The sequence below is a fragment of the Lichenostomus cassidix genome, chromosome 5, assembly GCF_008360975.1.
Source record: "Lichenostomus cassidix isolate B80296 chromosome 5, HeHo_3.0, whole genome shotgun sequence".
Taxonomy (NCBI): Eukaryota; Metazoa; Chordata; class Aves; order Passeriformes; family Meliphagidae; genus Lichenostomus; species Lichenostomus cassidix.
Window position 1 is genome coordinate 15,188,191 of NC_139486.1, and position 21,890 is coordinate 15,210,080.

The following is a 21,890-nucleotide window of genomic DNA, read 5'->3' on the forward strand; positions in this document are numbered from 1 at the left end:
AAGCTTTGAAATAGTTTAACTCTTTTCCTGTGTACATGTGTACGTTCATAACACATCTGTGTGTGGGTCACTGCTCTCAACAACTGTTTCAGTTGGTCAGCAGATGTTGTATTTAGTTTCATTTTGGTAATGCTTGTGTGGATGCATGCAGGGTTTTAATAAAAAGAAAGAAAAAGCTCAATTGATGGTGGTTTTTAAAACAAATAAAATTCCATGGCTGTATTCTGAGGCTAAAATGCAATTAAAAAATTCTTCAGATAAGCTGAAATATGGAAGCTTTTGGTATGCAGGATAACTTCTGCAAGAAAAGGTGAAATCTATCTTTCATTTTTCAGCTAAAGATCTAATTGTTTGTGGTTTGGAGTTTTTTCTTCTTTTTTATATTCCTCTCTTTTTACAAGTGCCTTTCACTGTGGAGAAGCAGAATTCTTGACGTTTTTGCACTAACTGACACGTATTGACTAGACTCGGCTAGTTACATGCTAGACTAACTACTGTTCAGGTGAGCTACGTTTAGTACAGAGGCTGAAGTGGACACTAGCAAAACAAACCAAACAAAACAAAAAAAACCCCCAACTAAATCAATTAGTGGTTCAAGTATGCTTTGTTATCAAAAGATGCAATCCTACTCTAGGGCTTGTTTTCAGGTTCTTTTTGTCTGTGCTAGTGCAAGTATTCATGTGATGCCATAAGAAAAAAATGGGGTAACTGATACTGTTTAAAATTGCTGTTTAGGGTGGCTCTAATGTGGGTCAGTTTATCTGGTTTACAAAGTACTTGGGACAGAACAAACAAGGTAGGAAAATTGGTTATGAGAATGAAGACAGGAAGGCAGGGCTTCTTCTAGAACAGTTAATCACTGGTGCCAGTTTAATTTTTTGGGAAATGCAATATGGGTTATATAATATTATCTTGTAAAATGTAGTGATGTATTAAAAAACACAGGAAATGTACTTTCAGTTGATACATGAGGTTAAGGACAGTAGTGGAACTAAAGCTATGATCATTGTTGAGCTGTGGGGCCCAATACACTTTATGAACTACAACACCTTTGAATTCCAGATGCAAAATACTTTCAAGAAATCAGCCTGCACACACATGACTTAGTAGTGCATGGAAGTCACATACTCTAAATTTAGTGAGTGAATCCGTTTTGCATGATACTCACTTAGGCTTAATGTGTAACAGTGTTACTGTGGTAAGCCTCCAAATAAAATAATGTTATCTATTGTGTATTTTAGGAATCTTTTATGATGTTCCTTTTCCAGTTTGTTTAAATCCTGGTTTGCAAATTCAGGCATTGACTGCTAATGGTATTGAACAGTTGTGTATGTTCCTTAATTGCATTCCTTCCATCTTTTGGTGCCTTTTTATTGCCAGGTGGAAGGAGGTGGAAGGTACCAACTTCAAACCTGAGACTTGGCTCTATATATTGAGTGCTAATTAAAAAAAAAAAAAGAAAAGCTCAACACTTTTTTTTTTTCTTCCCTCTTTTACTTAGCTTCTAGGCTCTTTTTTGTGTCAGGAAGAGCTGAAAGCTATTAGTAGACATATAACAGACAAGTATCACACCACAGCTGAATGCAGAAAAAAAAAGTGGAGTAACAATGGCATTATTCCAGGACTCAAGTCCAAATGAACCAAGTCCAATTTTAGCTGAGAAAAGGGAAGTTGTTGGGATATCTAGTCAGGTTACTGGCCTTTACTTGTGAGCCAGTTAGCATTCAAACTGAAAGGTGACTCTTACCTCCACAGAGTTTGTCCTGGATGTAACTAATGCCATCTGGAAATTTACATCACATCTAAGCAACATACTCTTGGTGCACACAGAAATCACTTGGAGTGTGATTGTTTTAATGAAATTATATTCTAAGTGTTTTTTTCTTAAGTCAGTGAAGTTTTTCATAAATGAAGTAGAGATCTGCACCCATATGGATTCAGTAATCTTTGAATAGCTTATTTCTGCACGGGGGGAAAAAGAGTGCATGCATTAACTAAGACTGAACTGATCCAACAGCTTGTGTTTGCTGAGAAGATTTATTGGTGTTTGCTGGTGTTATGTTGCCTGTTTTGTGTGTACTTTGGTTCTGTCTTCATCCTGAGTAGGCTTCTGTTCACGTAGGAGGGTATTTTATCTTTGTTCCCTGATATATAGCAAGCTGAATCTGTGTGGAGACAAGTTCAAGATTGTATGGAGTTGAGATGACCTGGCTATCTCGCTAGGGACAGCAGGCAAGGGAGTTCCCCTTTCTCATTTACAAGCCTGTGGGTTGGCTCAAGTTGGCTTGAAAGCTGCTGTGGTGGTTTTACAGTTGTGTCTCTTGCCCAAGCAGAATTTCACTAGTGCCCAGCAGGCTGCAGAGGTTTGAGGCTACCCTGGGATATGCACATGCCAGAGCACCAATTCTGCCTGATAATCACATCTGTAAAGCCAGGTTTTCAAACCCTTCCTGCTCTTCCTCCTCAAGTAGCCAGGCCCCAAATCCTGGAGCACTTGTTCCCCTCCCTTCTGTGCCTTCAGCAATTTGCAGTCTTTTCCTTCCTGGCCAAGAAGGGAAAATAATTTGAGAGCATATAGCAAATCTGCGTGTTCACGATAGTAAAGGGAATTGAAAAGATTCTTAGTACAGACGTTAGCTTTTTATCAGTCTTTATCTGCATGTTTGTGTTTTGGAAGGGGACACAAGTATTCAGCTGACAGTAGTGGTTCTTCATGTGGTAACTTTCATTTTGCAGTACTAATATTTTAACACTAATATAGGAATAATATAGGAATCAATTAGAATGTCTGTGTTGTATGTTAGCAGTGAATTCTTGTTCGAATTACCTCAGAATTGACTTCTGAGATGTTTTCAAATGCCCCCGAAAAATTCAATGAATCCTTAAATGCCTTATTTTTACTATTATAAATGTACTTCTAAGTATTTTCAAGTCTAAATTTGAAAAGCAGTACTGAATTAGAACTATGTAAATGTTATGAATGAAAATGCAGCTGAAAATTGTGATGATGGTATAACCTCCAACAGGATTGGTTTATTTAGCTTTCTCAACCAGTAGAATTCAGTTTGGGATTTTTTAACAATGTGGGAATAGGTATAAACATGTATGCAAAGTCCTTCTTGGTATTGTCAAAGGAGAATATCTAGTCTGGACCAACTTCTCGTTGAAAATCTCTTAGCTAAAAGTTTGATATCCATCCTGTTCTATGTTGCAATTTATCGCGTGATCTGTGGCTGGTTCGGAAAATTACAGGTTGTTGTAGGGAAGAGTATTTCTGATCTCCGTCAAATAAAGTATCTTGGAAGTGTTTGAGGTTTTATTTTATGAAAATACTGTGTGCTCAAAACTGAGTTTATTTTATCTAAATCACGTAACACTGCGTGACAAATAGTTAATTACCTTATTGATGTTTTTGTTCTTCAGAAATGGTGGAACAGAACGCTGGACCTGGGATTGAAGATTTATAAAGGATTATGGGATTATACATTGAAGAGCCAGCAGGCGGAATGCCTGAGTGACTGAAGAAAATGGGTGCTAATGCATCTAACTACCCTCACTCGTGTTCCCCAAGGGTAGGGGGAAATTCACAGGCACAACAGACATTCATAGGTAACTCTTTTCAGTTATCTTGTCACTTACATAAGTGGCTTGCTGGATTGTGTATACGCTGGATTTGATTTGCTTGCAGAAATGTTATGTAGAGCTTTGATTTTCTAGGTCACCAGTTTGAATCCATTCAAGCTCAATCGTGCATGAAATTTGGTACTGTCCATCTGTTTGGCCTATGTATGCAGTGAGTTGATCTGCCTTTTGCTAGTAAACAGTTGCCAGGTTCTTTAAATAAAATATGTGGAGTTTTTTATAATTAAACCATGCATGGTAGTTTTCCCTGTTCAAGAGCAGTTGCTTTCTGTTAATGCTCTTACTGTTTTCAACTCTTCTTCAGAATTCCTGTGAAACTGTCAGAGCATGTAAAACTCTTGATCATCAGTATTTGTTGTAGTATTGGCATTGTGTCCAAGTGAATCATCTCCTTATTGCTAGAAGGGATATCTCTGGTAATAAACCTGTTAAAGTAACAAACAGGCTTGAAGACAGTTTCTCTTCCTTTCCCTGTAAATGGGGAATGGGGGTACTTAGTGTCCTAACAGTATTATTTAAAGCCAGGGCCTTGCTTAGCTGGAGACATGTGCTGAAGAGCCCTTAAAGAAAGTATTTTCTCATCCCAGTCATAACTGGGGCAGGCATTACCATTATGTGTTTTTCAGCCTAGTACTGAAAGACTTCAGTGTAGGTCTAAATACTGTCACACTATAAATAATAAACAGCTATGTTATGAATCTGAAAGAAGGCAGTCTGTGAGAAGATAAATATTCCTTAAAAAAAAAACCAACCCTGACAGCCTGAAGAATGATCTTAGCAGTAAATAACATCAATAGTTTATAAATGCTTTTCTCCTTTATGCTTCAGCTTGCAACACTGCATAAGTAGTTATTGATATTCAGTGTTACTTCTCATTTTAATCACCATTGAAAGCACAGTGATATCCTCAGCAGAGGAAAAACTGACTTTGTAAATATTCTCTTTTTTTTAAGCTTTTGTGGCATTCCTAGCTCTGAGGTTTCTTTGAGGACAGACCACAAACTGTTACATTTAAGGACACGTGCTCTTGGCTAAAAATTCTATGTGTGCTGTCACAGCATGTCAAGGAAGAACTTTTAGTCCTAACATCATGGATATCTGTGCTGTAAAGTTCCCCTCGAGGGTTTATGTATTTTCAGTGTATCAGAGCTAATTAGTAAAAGATTTGCTCCAGTTTGCATATATGCTTTCTAAAATGTGGCTAAAATGCTTTTCTTATATGTCTTAGTGTTTTTTAATCTGTCACTATATTGAGTGAAGAGAAACCCTTAGAGACCTTGAAACAGGCAGATCTGCACTTCGAAACTCGTTCTCAGCAGATTTGAAGAGACTTCCAAAGGCTTTGTTAAATTCCCAAGAAACTTTCTACATATGTGGAAGGTTTAGTTGATGTTCTTTGTTATTAAACTCAAAACAGAAACCCAATATGTAGTATGTCACAATAAACTTACTGACCCCCATTACCTACGGGAAATCGTGGCTGAGACTTTTTGAGGAAAGCCTAAAAGCACGTGCCTGTGTCATTTTAGGCCAGGCAGATGAGCATCCTGGGTAAAATTCTTGCTGAAATATCCTGATATTATGGGATTCCGTGAGTGTGCTATCTACGTCACATGTGTACATCTCTTCTTCCCACTTTGTGGCATTTGGCTGTTTCTCATTTTGATTTTTATTTGAATGGCTGGGTTTTGTAGCTGTCTCAGTAGAAAATAGATGTATCCTAAAATTGATAGCTGAGGTTTTAATCACTTGCCAGAGTAATGATGTTTTAAAGTTGTATCAGCTTTTAAAAGTTTGGGGGTTTAGGTGTTGTGGATTTATTTGTTTGGGGATGGGGGGGGACTGGTTTTTTTTATTGTATTGTGGGGGTTTTTTTATGTAGAAGGTGTTAGATCTATTTACTACCCCAAAGCGGAACTGGGGGATAGAGTAATAATAGCTGTATAATATATATTAGTTGCCTTATTCCTGGAAACTGGATTCAGGCCTATGGGTTTGTTTTAGACTTGCTGTTTTACCATTAAAGCACTGCACTGTTTCATGCTAAATTTAGGGTGAGTGCTAAAGTCTGAGAACTGATCTGGCAAAGCACAGTAGTTTCATAGTATGAGCTCCTTTTGTTAGTTGACTTCATCCTACTTTGCTTAGAGTTTGTGAAGAGGAGATAAATCAGTAAAAACAATGTAGTGTGCTTACTGGAAAATAATACTTTTGTTTTAGCAAAAGCTTAACTAGTCATCTCCTTGCTGTTTTGTCTGCAGCATCCAGGAGGAGGATTTCACACCAGTTCCTAGGGTGGTACATCTGTTCAAGATGTTTGCTTTTTTAAGTTGAGCTCTGTAATTAGATATTAAAATGTGTGGGCATGTGAAGGACTAAACAGATCCCCTTTTTCATTGTCAAGTTACCAAGCAGCTCCTCGTGGCAGTCATCTGTTTGCATAAACATCTGTCCAAAGATGGTTATGGTATAGGGGCATGAAGTAGTGATTGCTTTTGAACAGCATTTAATTGATTGGTGCCTTTTAGTGTAGTACTGGAGAATAATTTTTTTTTTCCTACTTTTAATGCTGCTGCCTTATGAAGGAATATAGGCAGGCCAGAAATGTTCTCTTCCAGATTCTTCCTTTGAGGGGTATGGAACCATCAGCTGTTGTGAACCCAGAAAAGCTATGCTAGTGCATCTCTGCTTCTTGCAAAAAGCACTTGTGTGGTGGTGCTTTTGTAGCAGTGCTTTATCTGTAAGGGTTAATAGCACTGTTTGCAGTGCTTCCAAAGTCTTGTAAGTAGCTCAGGGTACACAAAGGTTTGAATGGTTTTTTAGTATTTTGTGGTGATTCATGTGCAAGTAATACCTCACAGCAGCCTTCAGGGAAGAAAGAAATTGAGACTAGCGGTGTCCTAGTTTTTCTTCAGTGGAATGTTAGAGAATGTTCTGCACTCAAATTTGCCATTAGAATCCAACGTACTTCAAATAGAAATGAGCTGGCATGTTCTCTTGAAACAGAATCTGTCATTACAGAGTGACCAAAGTGTAGTTACACTTTATGTAAAGAGGTACATTTCACAATAAAAGCAGAAATTCTACACTTGTGTCGATCAGCAGGAGGCTGAATCTCTACTTTTCCATTGTCATATCTAGTATAGCACGTGGAAGGAATTTTTATGGTGGATTTTGCAGCGCAGCATCTTTGTTGAAGTTGTCTTGAGTTACTGCTGTTATTTTAATTTAAATTGATATTTTTCTCACTTCTTGAAATTTCAATATGATTAATACATGTTGCCTGATCAATCAAATTTTAAACTTGGATAAAATGGTTAGATGTCTTTCCTCAAATAAAGCAAAGTTCCTTATCAAAGTTTTCACTAATAGAAGAACCATAAAACCACTGCATTGCATGATTTGTGAGAGTTTTAATTAGCTTGACATAAAAGCCACTGCATAGTTTACTTAGTTATTGAGTCTTAAACAACAAAACAATTTACAGATCTGTTAGATTGCTACAGTTGCCTTAGTCTCAAATACAGCTTTGAATTACTGCTGTATCTTTCAAAGTTCAAGAAATACTTTTTTGAAATCATGTGGTTACTAACAGCACTGTGTTTTGACAGACTGGCCCATAACATCACTGTCAAAACAGCATCACAAAACAGCATCACAGTGATTCTACCTCAAACAGGTGGAGCTGTGAGATTGCAGTGATCACACAAGTTGTAAAAGGCCCTAAAAGCTCTGGTTCTTGGATGTGCTTTGAAAGATTAAAAAAAAGGCATCAAGCAGTGAAGCTACACAAGCATACTAATAGAAACATGTTAATTATTCCTGATAGAAAACAGACAAATGCCATTTCAGATGAACCGGTGTTTATATTATTGATCTCTGTAGCATTTGCAAGTGTTTTCTTCTTACTCTTTGTTGGTCCAGAAGTGGGAGTTGGGTTTGTGTACTTAATTTTCTCTTTTCTTGTCATATCTGTGGTTCTTCACCACCTGGTTAGAGTGAAAGCCCTTTAAATTAACTTAAATTAGAAAATAACCCTTAAACAGAAGTATGACCCTCATGTTAAAGTTATGGTTTTTGACTACTTTTTGTACTAAAACACTACTTTGGTTTTCCATTACTTGTGGAAACGCAGATTCTAACTCCTTTTTTCTCACTGAATTGCTATCAGTGTTGGTTCATAATATAATTTCCCTATAAATTACTTTTGAGGAGAAAAATAATTATATGTATACTTAATTGTGTAATTCTCTGTTCAAAGGAAATCTTTATTGAAACAGTAAAACTTCCATTCTCTATTTTCTTTTTGATGGTGTGTGTACAAATTAGTATTTGTAATTCTGTAGAAGGGTGCCCATTTTATGTGTTTGATTTTAGCATTACTTGGTTGTCAGATGACAGGATTTTTACTTTCCTTGCTAAATTTGCACTGAAAATAATTCACAGTCCTCAGTTTTCTGGAGTGTTTTGGTACTTTGTTGTCTTTTTTTCTTTTTTTTCTTTTTTTGTGACTATAACTGATGACTGTATCTGATACCAGGTATGCTTCTGTTGTTTTAATGATGCTTAATGCTAGAACAGAATTTGAAGAACACTTTGAAGGGGTGATTAGTAGTATTTCACTGGGATATTAGGCTTAAAAATGTTAATACAATTCCACTTTTAATGTTTCAACTGCAGTATTCTCTTCCTGCTTAGATAAGTGTACCATGTGCTGTAGAACTACATCAATTGGCTCTGCTTGGTTCTTAAAATTGAATCTATTTTTTTAAAAACTCAAACAAACAAAAGGGGAAAAAAGGAAAAAAAAACCCAAAACACCCTATAAACTTTGTAGATGCAAAAAAAAAGTTTTGCTCTTAATGGTCAGAAAAGGCTTCAGTCAGGTTTTCAGTTGTCAAGTTATCTGATGTGAGGAGAAGGATAAACTATGCGACTTGCAGAATCGTTTATGGAGTATTTAGATGTTATGGACCTTCCTTTTAAATTTAAAGAATAAATGTGTTCAATTTTTCTCTTTGCTTTTAGGGACGTCATCCTACTCTCATCAAGGTTTTGGCTGTGAATCAAAGCTGTATAGCCTTGACCATGGCCACGAGAAACCTCAAGACAAGAAAAAGAAAACCTCTGGCCTTGCCACCCTCAAAAAGAAATTCATTAAGCGTAGGAAATCAAGCCGATCTGCTGACCATGCCAAGCAGATGCGCGAGCTCCTCTCAGGCTGGGATGTCAGAGATGTTAATGCGTTAGTGGAAGAATACGAAGGAACATCAGCCTTAAAGGAACTTTATCTACAAGCTAATTTGGCAAGACCAGAAGCCAGGACGCTACAAAAAGACATGGCTGAACTTTATCAATACAAATATTGTACTGATGTAGACTTAATATTTCAAGAAACTTGTTTTCCTGTGCATCGTGCGATATTGGCGGCAAGATGTCCATTTTTTAAGACGCTGCTTTCTTCTTCACCGGAGTATGGGGCAGAAATAATAATGGATATTAACACAGCTGGCATAGATATGCCTATGTTTTCTGCTTTGTTACACTACCTTTACACGGGCGAGTTTGGAATGGAGGATTCAAGATTCCAAAATGTTGATATTCTTGTGCAGCTTAGTGAAGAATTTGGAACACCAAATTCCTTAGATGTTGACATGCGTGCGCTGTTTGATTATATGTGCTACTACGATGTGGTTCTTAGCTTTTCATCCAACTCTGACTTAGTTGAGACTTTTGGTGGGAATCAGAACTGTCTAGATGAAGAGCTCAGAGCTCACAAAGCTATTATTTCGTCACGATCTCCCTTTTTCCGTCACTTGCTGCAGAGGAGGATACGAACTGGTGAAGAAATCACAGACCGAACTCTACGAACTCCAACTAGAATTATATTGGATGAATCTATCATACCAAAAAAATATGCTAAGGTCATTTTGAACTGTATGTATACAGATGTGGTGGATCTCTCCGTTTTGCACTCCAGTCCTTCGGTGGGCAGTTTAAGTGAAGTTCAGGCTCTTGTAGCAGGAAAACTAAACATGACTAGGGCTGAAGAAGCTATGGAGCTTTATCACATAGCACTGTTCTTGGAGTTTAACATGCTTGCACAAGGTATGTAATACTGTCCTTGCTGTACAATATATGACCTTATTAGAACAAGCTTTAGCAATTTTGAAGTGCAAGTATGCTTATTGTCAGCTCTCTGTGGCTGACAGTTCCTTTAGAAATAGGATATGTTTTCCATCTGTAAGTTGTCAATAATACATCTATTTTCTAGGGACAGAAAAAATACCATGCAAGAGATTTCGTTGTATGGCACGTCATGGCTGAAGCATGTTATTTATATCAAGTATTTTTTATTGGTCTTCATGTATCTGATGCTTATCTGCTTTTTGTGATCCATTTTTTGTGTGTAAACTACAGGGAAAAGATACAAGAGATCCTTGTTGAGGAGAAGTATTTAGACTTGTTAGGAAGTATCCCTATATGTTAATAAGGCGGTAAACTTGAATGATTATTTCTGTAGTTTATGTCAAAGACACAGTCTTGCTTTTGGAAGGTAAAATTAAACAGCTTAATTGTGCTAGTCTTAGGTCTTTAATGTCTGCCTCTATGTGCAGAACTGAAGGCAAGGTCAGTCAGTATTTTGAGACATAAAGTTTAGAAAGTTTTACTACTTCCATTATTCCTGAAGATCGCTCGAATCTTGATAACATACAACCTCCTGACCTAAATTATTGCAGTCTCAGGTGAGGTGTCCAAGCACTGATTGGTGCATTAATGGTATTTCTTGTGGTGGCAGGAGCTTTGCCTGCAGTTTTGTCTGTTGGATTTTGAGCTATTTAGTGGTCATATTATCCATAATGAAGTATGAAAATTGCTTAGGCCTTGCTGATGTGGGATAAGAATTTTACTTTTGAGCTGAGAATGGGAAAATGGAACTCACTGGTATATCGCCAACATAATTTAAACTAGTTTCATTTTTTTTACAAAAGTAACTTGTTAAAGTAGATCTGTACATTCATAACTTCTAGCTGTCAAATTGAATTTGACCAGATTGAAACCTTATAAGCTATAAAGTAGTTCTAAGTAAAGTAGGAAACTTGTTAAAGAGTGGACAGGAAAGAGCTGGTATAAGCACTGCAGGAAGAAATCATATTTTTTAATGAGTTCTCCTAATAGTTACATGAAACTGAGAGTGATAAGGGTATGTGAAACTGAAAGAACTACTGTAGCTCCTGTAGAGTTTGGCATTGGGAAACTATTTGCCAGATTATGCTGAAAGTTGAAATAATTGTACTACAATAAAACTGGCACAAACCAAAGGGGGTGTGTTCTCTGAGGCAACATGCTACAGGATGCAGTTGGGCTGTTCTTAGGCTCAGAATCACCCAATCATAGAGCAGCCCAGGTTAGAAGGGGCCTAGAAAGATCATATGGTCCAACCTATCCAAGTGAGAAAGGGAGCTTAGATGAGATTATCTAACATTCTGTCCAATCATCTTGAAAACCATCAGTTATGGGGACTATGCTGTGTCCCTGGAGAGGATGTTCTGGTGAATGACTGTTCTCGTTGCAAGAACATCTTGTGCTGTGATGTCTTCCAGGGCTACTTATACCTGCCTGTTGCCCCTTGTTCCCTTAATGTGTCTTCTTGTGAAAAGAGGACCTTTGTCCTCTTTGTAGCTGCTTCCTAAAGGTACTGTGACAAGAATACTGACTGGGACTACTGTGCCAAGGTCCCCCAAGCCTTCTGTTCTCAAGGGAGAAGAGACCCAACTTCTTCCAGTCTTTCGTCATAGACCATATTCTCCGGTACTTTGATCATCTTCATGGCAGTCCTTCAGACCCTCTCTTGTTTATCTGCATCTTTCTTATTTTTGTTGTTTCCCTCTCATGTTTCATGTTCTGAAACATAATGTTTCAGAAGGGGCAAGAACTTTTACCACAATTGAACTATGGTATTAAGTTAATTTCTATATGATATGCACAAGCTAATAGTACTTGAGAACAACTCTTGTAGAAAGCAAGATAGGAAAATGGGTTGAGATAAAAGAGGTAATGGAGTTTCTGAGTTTTGGTGTGTGCACATATATACAAATGCTAAAAGGATTTAGCATGCTCAGGGAATACTAATGAGGGGATTAAATGGTGAATGAAACCCTCAGTAACACACTGAATAATTATGCACTGTTTCATAAATGAACAGGGTGCAATTCTTTTCCTCAGATTGGAAACCTAAACTGAAACAACTGTGATCTGGAGGTGCTCTGATGAAGCAGTGTCAGTTACATCAAAGCAGAAAAGCAATGACAGAGAACTTCAAAAAGAAACTTGGGTAAACTTATAGATAGGAAAATGACTTTTATTTTCGGTGTTGATAAATACTGAAAAACAAGCTGATGTAATATTTGGTGCTGAATTTGTTTCTGCTTGCTTTAAGTTGAGCATGCTTGAATCAGCATGTCCTCAGCTGGCCCTCTTTTCAGTAACGCACTGCAGAACAGTGCTGCTCTGGAATATATTCCATGAATGGTAAGAAGATCTGAAGTTTCTCCATAGTACCTCTAGGAGAGTGAAAAGAAAGGCAGCAGCAGGAGCTGCACCGGGCTTACACCTCAGCAGCACACTTGGGTGGCTGGAGCCAGTGAGTGCAGCAGTGCAGGCTTGGTCTTGGTGGCCTTCTGGATGAGCTGGAGCTGTAGTGTTTTGGGGGTGGTCACAGGGAGGAGGTAGAGGGATGTAGTGACATTCAGAGGTTTTTTTTCTTTCCCTAGTAAATCACTTTCTGACCACAGAAGTAGTGGGGGGGGGGGGGGGGAGCTGTTGTTATACGTAGGGGAGAAATGCAGTAAAATCACCAAGAGTTGAAATCTATTAAATTATCAAATACTAGAAAATGCAGATTTGGCACCCCTTCAGATATTGAAATTCTAGATGTTAACTTCACTTAATTAGGATTTTACAAATTGGTGCTGCATTACCTAGCTAAAAGAAAGTAGTAAGCACTGTAGATCTGTATATGCCAGTGGAGTCAGAATATAATAGTTTCATACTTAATTTGCAGAGTTCATGTTGAGGTCATTGGTACTGTGCAGATATGGAAGAACTGTTCTGGTATAATCTTATAATCAGAATTAAAAGGAAGCTGATTTGGTCATGGAGAACTATATGCCTGCACATCACTGAGGTCACCAAAGGATGGGCTTAGGTGTGACCACCATTCTTATTTTGGACTTAAGTGTAGCACCTTGTCCTCACTTATTGTAATACTTAACAGGAGCTAGATGGGAGATCTTAATTTCAGTAGTGTCCTTCCCATTCCCTGATTTCACAGCTAGCAAACTTCTATTCTGGAAGCTGTCACTCAAACATCTGAGTTCTGGATGTTACGCAGAGTGATGCAGTTAGAGACAGCATTGTGTAGGTGTTGGAGGCCACTGAGCAGGCAGTTCTCCTGAAATCTCTTAGCTTGGACCTCTGACAGTGTTTTTCCACTCGGTGGTGCAGCAGGTGTCCAGTTTTGCCTAAGGTACTGACTGATCCCATCAGCTGGCTTTTGCAGTAGCTGATGTCTTAAGTTTCTTCTCTAGATTTCCACACCCTCAGCTAAAGTTTTTTGTTTCAGTTCACTCCTTCTAGCCAATTGCAAACTCGCTAAGGCTTGTCTCCCTGGTTTCCTGGAAAATATTTTGGGTTTATTATATGTTAAGTCTGGATACTCTTTCCAATTCATTTTTCTCACTTGTACTCAGTTTTGCCTGCATTTTTGTAACTGAGTGTCAAGTGAAGTTGATGTATTTTAAAGCTTCTCATCAGCTGTTTTTATTTTCAACAGATTTTAGTTTGATTTGTCTTCTGGGACCTTTCTAAGTATCCAGATGTTGTAATTTTTCTTCAGTTTCAGCAGATGATTCAGCTTTTACTATTTCCATGGAAATTTTCCCATTCCTAATGCAGTGATACGCCTTCTTCTGACTATTGTAATTTAATAGATAGTTTCCCTATGATGAAGACAGTGATAGTATGAGTATGTGCCATGAATCTTTGCTGTCCAAGTAAAGCAGGACAACCTTTAGAATTTCCTCTGCCTTCATCTTGATTTGTTTCAGCTGAGGATTGTCACTTATCTTCCAAGAAAAACTGAAATGGATCTTTGAATGAACTAATTTCAGTAAGTGAACGAATCAGCAAGCATATCTGGTCAGTAGAGCTGATAATACTGAAACCCACATCTACCTAATAGGACTGACACTGCTCTTAGGGATGCTCTGGCAGTTGTTTCTGTCAGAATGTGAAGCTCTTCAGTGCTTTCACAGAGGCTATGAGGATTAGAGCCCTCTCCAGGAGGTTGGAGCACATCCCTTAGTGGAAAGTCTCTGTCCTCTGTATGCCTGTTTCTGCCCTCTGCTGCAGTGTTTTGTGTCTTCATGCTACCTTACTTCTCTCTGTCAGCTGTACTGGTGCAGTCATTTTAACACATTGACTCACAAAGATTGGATTTTATATCACTTATTCCTTGCTCTTCTGTGGCACACTTAGTAAAACCAAATCAGTTCCCTAGTCTTGTTCATCAAATGTTGTTAAAATAATCCCTGTTTCCAGTCTTACTGTGCTGCTCTGCAGTTGCAGGGAAGTTTGACTTCAGGTATATTAATTTTATTAGATGTCTGCATTACATAAATGAATCCCCTACTGCATCTTGGCCTTCTTGTCCACTGTCATGAATAGTCTCACTGAGGTGGTGGTGCAGTGTTTTTGTGGTAGGCTTTTGGATACTGGGACCTTATGAAATAGTTTTGCCTGAGAACCTTTTCTCTCACCTGATTCAAAAAAGTTTTCTAAAGTAAGATTGACAAAAACTTACTCAGTGTCAGACTTTTTGTTTTCCTTTGCTTTTATTTTAGGCGTTGAATTTACTCTTGACAAGTATAAGAACTTAGAAGCTTTATGTTAAAGCTATATTTAGTAGCACAGCCTTTGATCTAGAAGCAGATATTGCCTGACATCAAAAGTACTCTTGATCTTAGGAGGGCTGAAATGCCAGGAATCACACAGTAGCAGTATGAAATACAAATACATGTACTGGGAGGTTAGTGCAAGTGTGTCAGGTATTTATCAGTGCAGTAGGAATGCTCAAAGGAGTCTGGCACTTACAGCTTTGAAATAAACTGTGTATGATTAAGTAACTATTAATATAAATAATAGAATCAAGTAATGGTTTGGCTTGCAAGGGACCTTAAAGAACATCTTGTTCCAGCCACCTTGCTGTGGGCAGGTACCTTTCACTAGACCAGGTTTCTCAAAGCTCCATCTAGCTTGGCCTTGAACGCTTCCAGGGGTGATGCATCCATCCCAGCTTCTCTGGGCAGCCTGTTTCAGAGCCTCACCACCCTCACAGGAAAGAATTTCTTCCTAATACCTAATCTAAACATGCTCTCTTTCAGTTTGAAGCCATTCCCCCATGTTCTCATCCATACCTACCCTTGTAAACAGCCCCTGTCCAGCTTCCTTGAGCCCCTTTAGGTATGTAGGTGCTATAACATCCCTGGGCTGAAGTGCCCATTGCTGGGTCACGTCAAGCTTCTCATCCACCAAGACCCCCAAGCTGTTCTCCTCAGGGCTGCTCTCAATCCATTTTCTGCCCAGCCTGTATTTGTGCTTGTGATTGCCCCAACGCCCATGTTGGACCTTGCACTTGGCCTTGATGCACTTCATGAGGTTCACAGAGGCAAACCCCTCAAGCCTGTCAAGTTCCCTCTGGATGACATCCTGTCCCTCCAGCATGTTGACTGCACCACACAGCTTGTGGTTTAACCATCTTGTCTACCAGTTTGCTCAGGTCCCATGGACCTGCACATCTTCAGGTTCTTTAGATGGTCTTGAACTTCATCTTCTTTTATAGTGGGGAGTTCTTCGTTCTCCCAGCCCCTGCTTTTGCCATCCGTGACTGGGGTAGTGTGGCTGTTGCACTTGCTGGTTGAGACTGAGATTAAAAGGTTGTTGAATACCTCAGCCTTCTCTGCATTCCAGTTAACTGAGTCTTCTGTTCCCTTCTAAAAAGGGCTCACATTTTCTCTGATCTTCATTATCACCGTTGTCCCTATAGAAGCTCATCTGACCTGTTAGCTCATTATAATGATTCACTTGTGCTCAAGCCTGAAACTATTACTTAGGTTTTATATTATGAAGACAGGTGAAAGCAGCAAGTGGAAAGGATCTTCCTGTATAGCAGTTGCATTCCAAGATTTTATGCAAGGATAAAGAATTTGACTGAGTTGTGCAACAGAGCACATACAATTTGTTTGCAATGTGATAATATACAGAGAAGCAGTGCTGGTCACTGTTTTCAGGTTTCTCTTCCAGCCACCAGGTTCTAGGAAGTACATGGCTTAAATACAGACCAGTGGTGGTTGGTGGTAGTCCCTCTAATCATCAACTCTTCCTCCCTCAGCTCTCTGTTGTTCCCATGTGAAGTTCTCCCTCTGGTTTGTTATGGGTTGGCAGCTTTGTGTTTCTGACCCATGGTGGTTTTGTGTTTAAGCTGGATCAGCTTTGCTGGCTGCTGGTGCTGCTGGATGTGCTGCTTAAAGAATGCTGAATCCAGCTAAAGGCCATTACCAACTGAACGGCTGCAAGAAGCTGAACACCAGGATGCAGATATGGGTGCAGATTTCATGCTTACTAAATTCATACATTTCACCTGTGGCAGGAGCAGAAGAGTAAATTCATTTTCACCTTTGGGAGAGAAAACATTAGAGAGCCTGTGCCACCAATATTGATTGCTTTAAACATGTAATGATTACCTTATTTTTCTGGCTAAATTTACAACTTAAAAAATCCAGCTGTCAATATCTTAGAAGCTTTAACAGCTTTATAACTGTATCATAAGTGAAAATATTTTTTATTAATGCAAGTTTCATAGTTTTTGTCTGTTCTCTAATTAATTATTTCAAATAGCTGAATAATATATTGTACTGGCTTCGACACAACTCAAGAGTTTTCACTGAGGAAGAGGGGTTAAGAGCAACACAAAACGCTGCCTGACCTAACCTTCAGACCATATTTTATTTTTGCTTTAACAGATAGTTGAACTGCTATGAAGTCATCAGCTTTGTATTTGAATAAAGCCAACTGTAATACTATATACATTAACAATGCCTTAATAGATGTACTTTGAATCCAGCCTTTCAAGGATGGGAGTACATGTTTTAAATTTTTGTGCTTGGAAAAATCAGCAGAGGGATTAAAAATGTCTCAAAAAACATCCTGGACTTGGCCATAGACTTCAGCAGTGTTTGACCACTATGGCCCATTGAGCACTTCTTTATCTCCAGTGCTACTTTGGTCTTGTTTTCTTTTCTGCAAAGCATTCACATAGTTTTACACCTTCGCTAACCAGAACATGTGTGCTTCAGAGTTCAAAAATGTGGGAAACAGAGCACCTGCAAATTCCAGCCTTGGCATCAGTTGTCAATTAACTTAATCTGCTTTTAAAGATACTTTCAAAAAAGAATTTCAGGAGGAGATAGAAAAGCACTAAAACTTCGAAAAGCTAGGAAGCATTCCTTGAAGATGAAAAATACAGTGCTGCCAGGAGGCAATAAACATTAACAGACTGGGAAAGTGCCTGGATCCAAAAGGTGGAAGTTGAACAAGATCCCTTGTTCACAATACAGTTAGAGGAAGGTAGAGGTTGTTGGAGTTGCTGCTTCTGTGATAACTAATTAAAAGGTAGTTCCTGTTTGTACTATTAAAATCTCATGACTTGCTCATACTGTTTTTGTACTTCTGTGGAGAACATAAATTCCAATTGCCATGTCTCTCAAGTGTGTGAGGTCATTTGAATCTGACACAGATTGATTGGTAGTGCTGCCCTTTCTCCTGCAGTAATCTCCTTGTTTATATTCTCTGTGCTGTATGTAGGGTTTGTGCTATTGGGAATCTGATGTTGCTGGAAGCAACCACTGGCACTAGCATGACAGAAGAGCAGAAGATGTGGTGTGTAAGAAGGAAATCTAGTTTAATACCACTGTGCAAGTGGTGTGTTTAGATTCTGGGACTGCTCCCACAGCCTGTGAGTGTGGGCTGCCCTCTAAGGAATCCTTCACAAGTACAGGGTATATTTGCAGCTTTGGGTCTATAAGACGTGGGAAAGAAGCTGGACAAATGTTGTCTTCCTTTTTTCTTTCTCTTCCTGTGAGAATCTTGGTTAAAGCAGCAAGGATGCTCATGAATGGGTAAGACAAGCATCTCGGGAACTTTCAAACATGTTGGAATCCAGACTAGTTGCAGGCCATATATCTGAACTGTTCTGTACATGTCAGTAAGTTCAGAAACTGTGGTTCCTGATTTGCCAGCATGGTCTCTCCTAGTGTGACAAACTTAAGAAAACATTTAATAGCTTTTAGTGTTCAGTGTCAAGATGAATTCTTATGACATTTCTTTCCTTGGCTTCACTCGCGTGCACAAGTTTAGGGGGGAAGTCTTCACCACAGAATGAGTTAAATCAAGTTAATAGTTTTGTAGTAAAAGCTTTGCTTAATGCCACTTTTGCTGATTGATTGTTGAAGGCACTTAAATTGTCTTCAGTAGGTCTGTCAACTGTCTTGATCCCAAGCCACTAGCTGGAATGCTAAACATGGGCTCAACCTATTTCTGTCTGGAAGGATGTGGAAATGCATTTGAGAGAAAAGAGCAGAAGCAAGAAGGACTTGATTGTAGGCAGGGTCTATTGGCATCCAGCAAAAGGAGTGCATGGAATAGCCTGATTTGTGCCAAATGTGATCGTTACCTCTCATTTTTTTAGATTTCAGGTTGAATCTCTGAAGGATAGTAAGGGTCACAGAAGCTTGTGGGACACTGCAGATGGATCTTGGGAAGGCTATTGCTGCCTGAGTATTAAAAAATAGTATTCACAAGAAAAAAAAGCTCGACTTCACTGTGAAGAGCAATATTGTGGCTATTAGATGACTATTTTTTTTCCAAGTAGCTCATTATTAAAGCAGAAAAAACTTCTGCCGGAGAAGAAAAGAAATTGGATTCCTTCCATAGCTAGAATTGGGTTGCCCCAATTCATTTAGAATTTCAAAATACACTTTAATTATTACCTTATGCATATTTCAGAAGAAATACTTTTAATAATCCCACACTTTGGACCCATTGCTAAAATTACTTGGGGAAAAAGACTGTTTCATTTGCTAGTCATCATTAATGAGCTTTCCACCTGATGTCATTTTATTGTTAGTTGTGCAATAATTGAACTTGACAGAAGAATTGAGACTGAGCTGATGCACTAATTCTGTAAATCAGTGTTGCTTAGATCTTGAGCTGCATTTCTCATGTCTTTTTGGGGGCAGGCTTCTTTGCTTCAAAAATAAATGTCAGATGAAATACTAGAATGACATTCATTTTGAGATAAGTCTCTGCTCTTGCAGTTTGAGTTTCCTGGTGACTGATTTCAGTATGTGGGTTTACTTACTGCCCTTGAAATGGAGCAATCCTTTTGTATGATGTTTAGAGTTCAGGGAGATGCAGTTTCTGCTGAAGTCAGCTTGCATGCAAGCAGAGTAATTGCATGCAAAAGGTTGTGTGAGGATTTAGCTGGGGAAGTCTGAGTGCAATGTGCAGATGACCCTGAAGAATTGTTTCAAATTACTGTGTTTCTTATTCATGAGAGTCAAACTCCTCTTTTAAGCAAATTGCAGCTAGTCACCATTAGCTTTCATTCATGTGCCAGGCTTGCTTCTAACTTAACATTTTCCTTTCTTGAGCCCCAAAAGAAAATATGAGAGAGACTCACGTGACAAAGTTAAATGCAATGTCAGCCCTTTGCTGTTTGAGTAAAAATGGATCCTGAAGTGGAAAGCTTCAGACTTCATTTACTCATGTTTCTAACATATGCTGAAGTATTTTGAGCTTTTTTGATGATAGGTTGGGTTTTTGGTGGTTTAGTTGCTTCTTGTTTGTTTGTTTGTTTAAGGCTGTTGCTCAGATTCTTGCCCAGAACTTTTTAAGACTTAAGACTTTATCCTTTGGGAATCTGGGGAGTTCCCCCATCTAGAGGGGGCAGTTTCACTAACCTGCACCTCAGCCCATAGAGTGTATTTCAGAACAGCTCTCATCCTCTGCTCTCACCTGTACCAGTGATGAAGGGAATGCTGTTCCAAGTGCCTCCAACACATCTTTGCTGCCTGTTCACTGCTCACTTCAGGCCAGTTCTTGCTATTCAGGTTAGAGGTCGATATCTGAAATGAGGCATCTGTTCTTACTAGTAGTAGTAATGATAATATGTAACCTCATGGAAATAGGTAGCTCTGAGAAGTGCCAGTATTGTTTTAGTAATTGTGAAGGACAAAGCAGTTGATAGAATATTGTTCTTACAGTTACCACTTTGGGATTGTTATGGTATTAGGTACAAATAGGTGTGTCTAATAGGAGAGGTAAATTTATAACCAGTCTTATGTTTAAACTGTTGCTTTCTACTACCTTCTCAACTCTCCTGTTTAAATTTCCCTTTTAGTGACTTTACTTCTAAGTTACTCCTTTGACAGATTCCCTCCCACTAGAAGCTTGTTCACTTGTTACCACCTACTCCTTAAAAAGATATCTTTCATATTATTAGTTACGATGGAAATGGAATGAACACTATATATTCTGTATGCTGTCCTATGTAGAAAAGTAAGATTTTTCTTCTATTTCTATTAGTTGTTGCTAGTCTGTTTGACCTGTATGCAATCAGTGCAAGAATAAGTCACATCAGGAGATGCATCGTTGTCTTGACTAGGGTTGAGATTACTATGCTGAACATTTTCTTACTCAGTTTAAGAGCTCAGAAATGCGATACACATCCCTAACAACAGAGTTTAGTTTTTAGATATCTTTGAAACTGAGAGAAAAATGATGATGTATAAGAAGTAAAATTGCAGTGTAGACATGTAGCTCTGAACTGTCTGGGGATCTTTTATGGGCATAAGCACAGCTGTAATTTTGTGGCTGTAGTGGGTTGGGGCTGGAATGTATAATTCTGAGGATTTTTTTCTTTAAATTACTATCTTTGTGCTAAACCAGATGTACAAATAAAATCAACAAAGTGCTATTGGAAACTTCAAGTTACCAATGTTGTGGTACCATCTGTCTTAACTCAGTAGCCCCAAGTACCCATTTTTTCAGCTCTCCCAAAATACATCTTCCCTCATTTCTTCCAAATCTGCTCCATTTCCCTTCAGGATTTTTAACTATACTCTCTCTCCTTCAGAAGACATGTACTCTGTGAAAGAGTAGACCTTAATAAAACAGTGTGTAGGAAGAAGCTGTAGCAGACTCTCCCTAAGTCTGCCTCCCTTCTGCTTCCCTGTCAGAGGAGGTGCTCCCTGTTCTGGCACCCTCTGTGCCTTGCTGGGTACTGAGGCTGTCCTGGTGGCCTGGAGCAGCCATCCACTGCTTCCTGCCTTCTCTGCAAGTCAGAAGATAATGCTTTGCTGCCCTCATCCTGTACCAAGTAGCTGAGTACCAACACTGTTACAGTTTGTATTTCTGTTCCTCTACATGGTCTGTCTCAGGAGAGTCCATGAGCAAAATTATACAGGCAAAAATCCCACCTTTGTTACAATTCATAGGTTTCTGTGAATCTGCTGCAAACCGTAGTGACTCAAATTCAAATTTGCAATTTTAAAATGTGTTAAGCATTCAGATAATCACTGGGAGTTCTGGTTGGGTTGAACTAGCTTTCCAGTCATTTGTCCAGGCATGCCAGCAGATATGATGCTTTATGTGCCTTTATAAAAGGTAAATAATTGTATAGTTGGAATCCTAAACCACTGTTAAAACTATTGTACTTTTAGTCAAAATATAGCCCTGTTTTCAACCTTGGTCTGTAGGGCACTTCTGTTTTTACTCTCACTGGGAGTCACATAACCTTCTATGTTACAGATTTAGCCACATGTATTATTCCTTCAGGATCACAGTGCCTCTCTAACATCATTGATTTTTGCCCTTGTTTCCTAGGCTGTGAAGATATTATTGCCGAGAGCATCTCACTGGACACCTTAATTGCCATTCTGAAGTGGAGCTCTCAGCCGTATGGTTCCAAGTGGGTACATCGTCAAGCACTACATTTCCTCTGTGAGGAGTTTACCCAGGTCATGACTTCTGAGGTCTTCTATGAACTCAGCAAGGACCACCTGCTCACAGCTATTCAGTCTGACTATTTACAGGTAACCTCCAATGCAGAATACAAGCTGGTCCTGCTT

General features: G+C 38.8%; 1 protein-coding gene across 2 annotated transcripts in view; it reads left to right on the plus strand.

Annotated features, from left to right (window-relative positions):
• BTBD7 (BTB domain containing 7) overlaps window positions 1–21,890 on the plus strand; it is a 55,375-nt gene that overhangs the window by 15,447 nt on the left and 18,038 nt on the right. For both annotated transcript variants that reach the window (XM_085061509.1, XM_085061510.1), the window contains exons 2-4: window positions 3,424–3,609; window positions 8,671–9,750; window positions 21,646–21,854. In XM_085061509.1, the coding sequence (XP_084917635.1) occupies window positions 3,528–3,609; window positions 8,671–9,750; window positions 21,646–21,854 (1,371 nt within the window). In that variant the 5' untranslated portion in view covers window positions 3,424–3,527. The remainder of the gene's footprint in view (window positions 1–3,423; window positions 3,610–8,670; window positions 9,751–21,645; window positions 21,855–21,890) is intronic.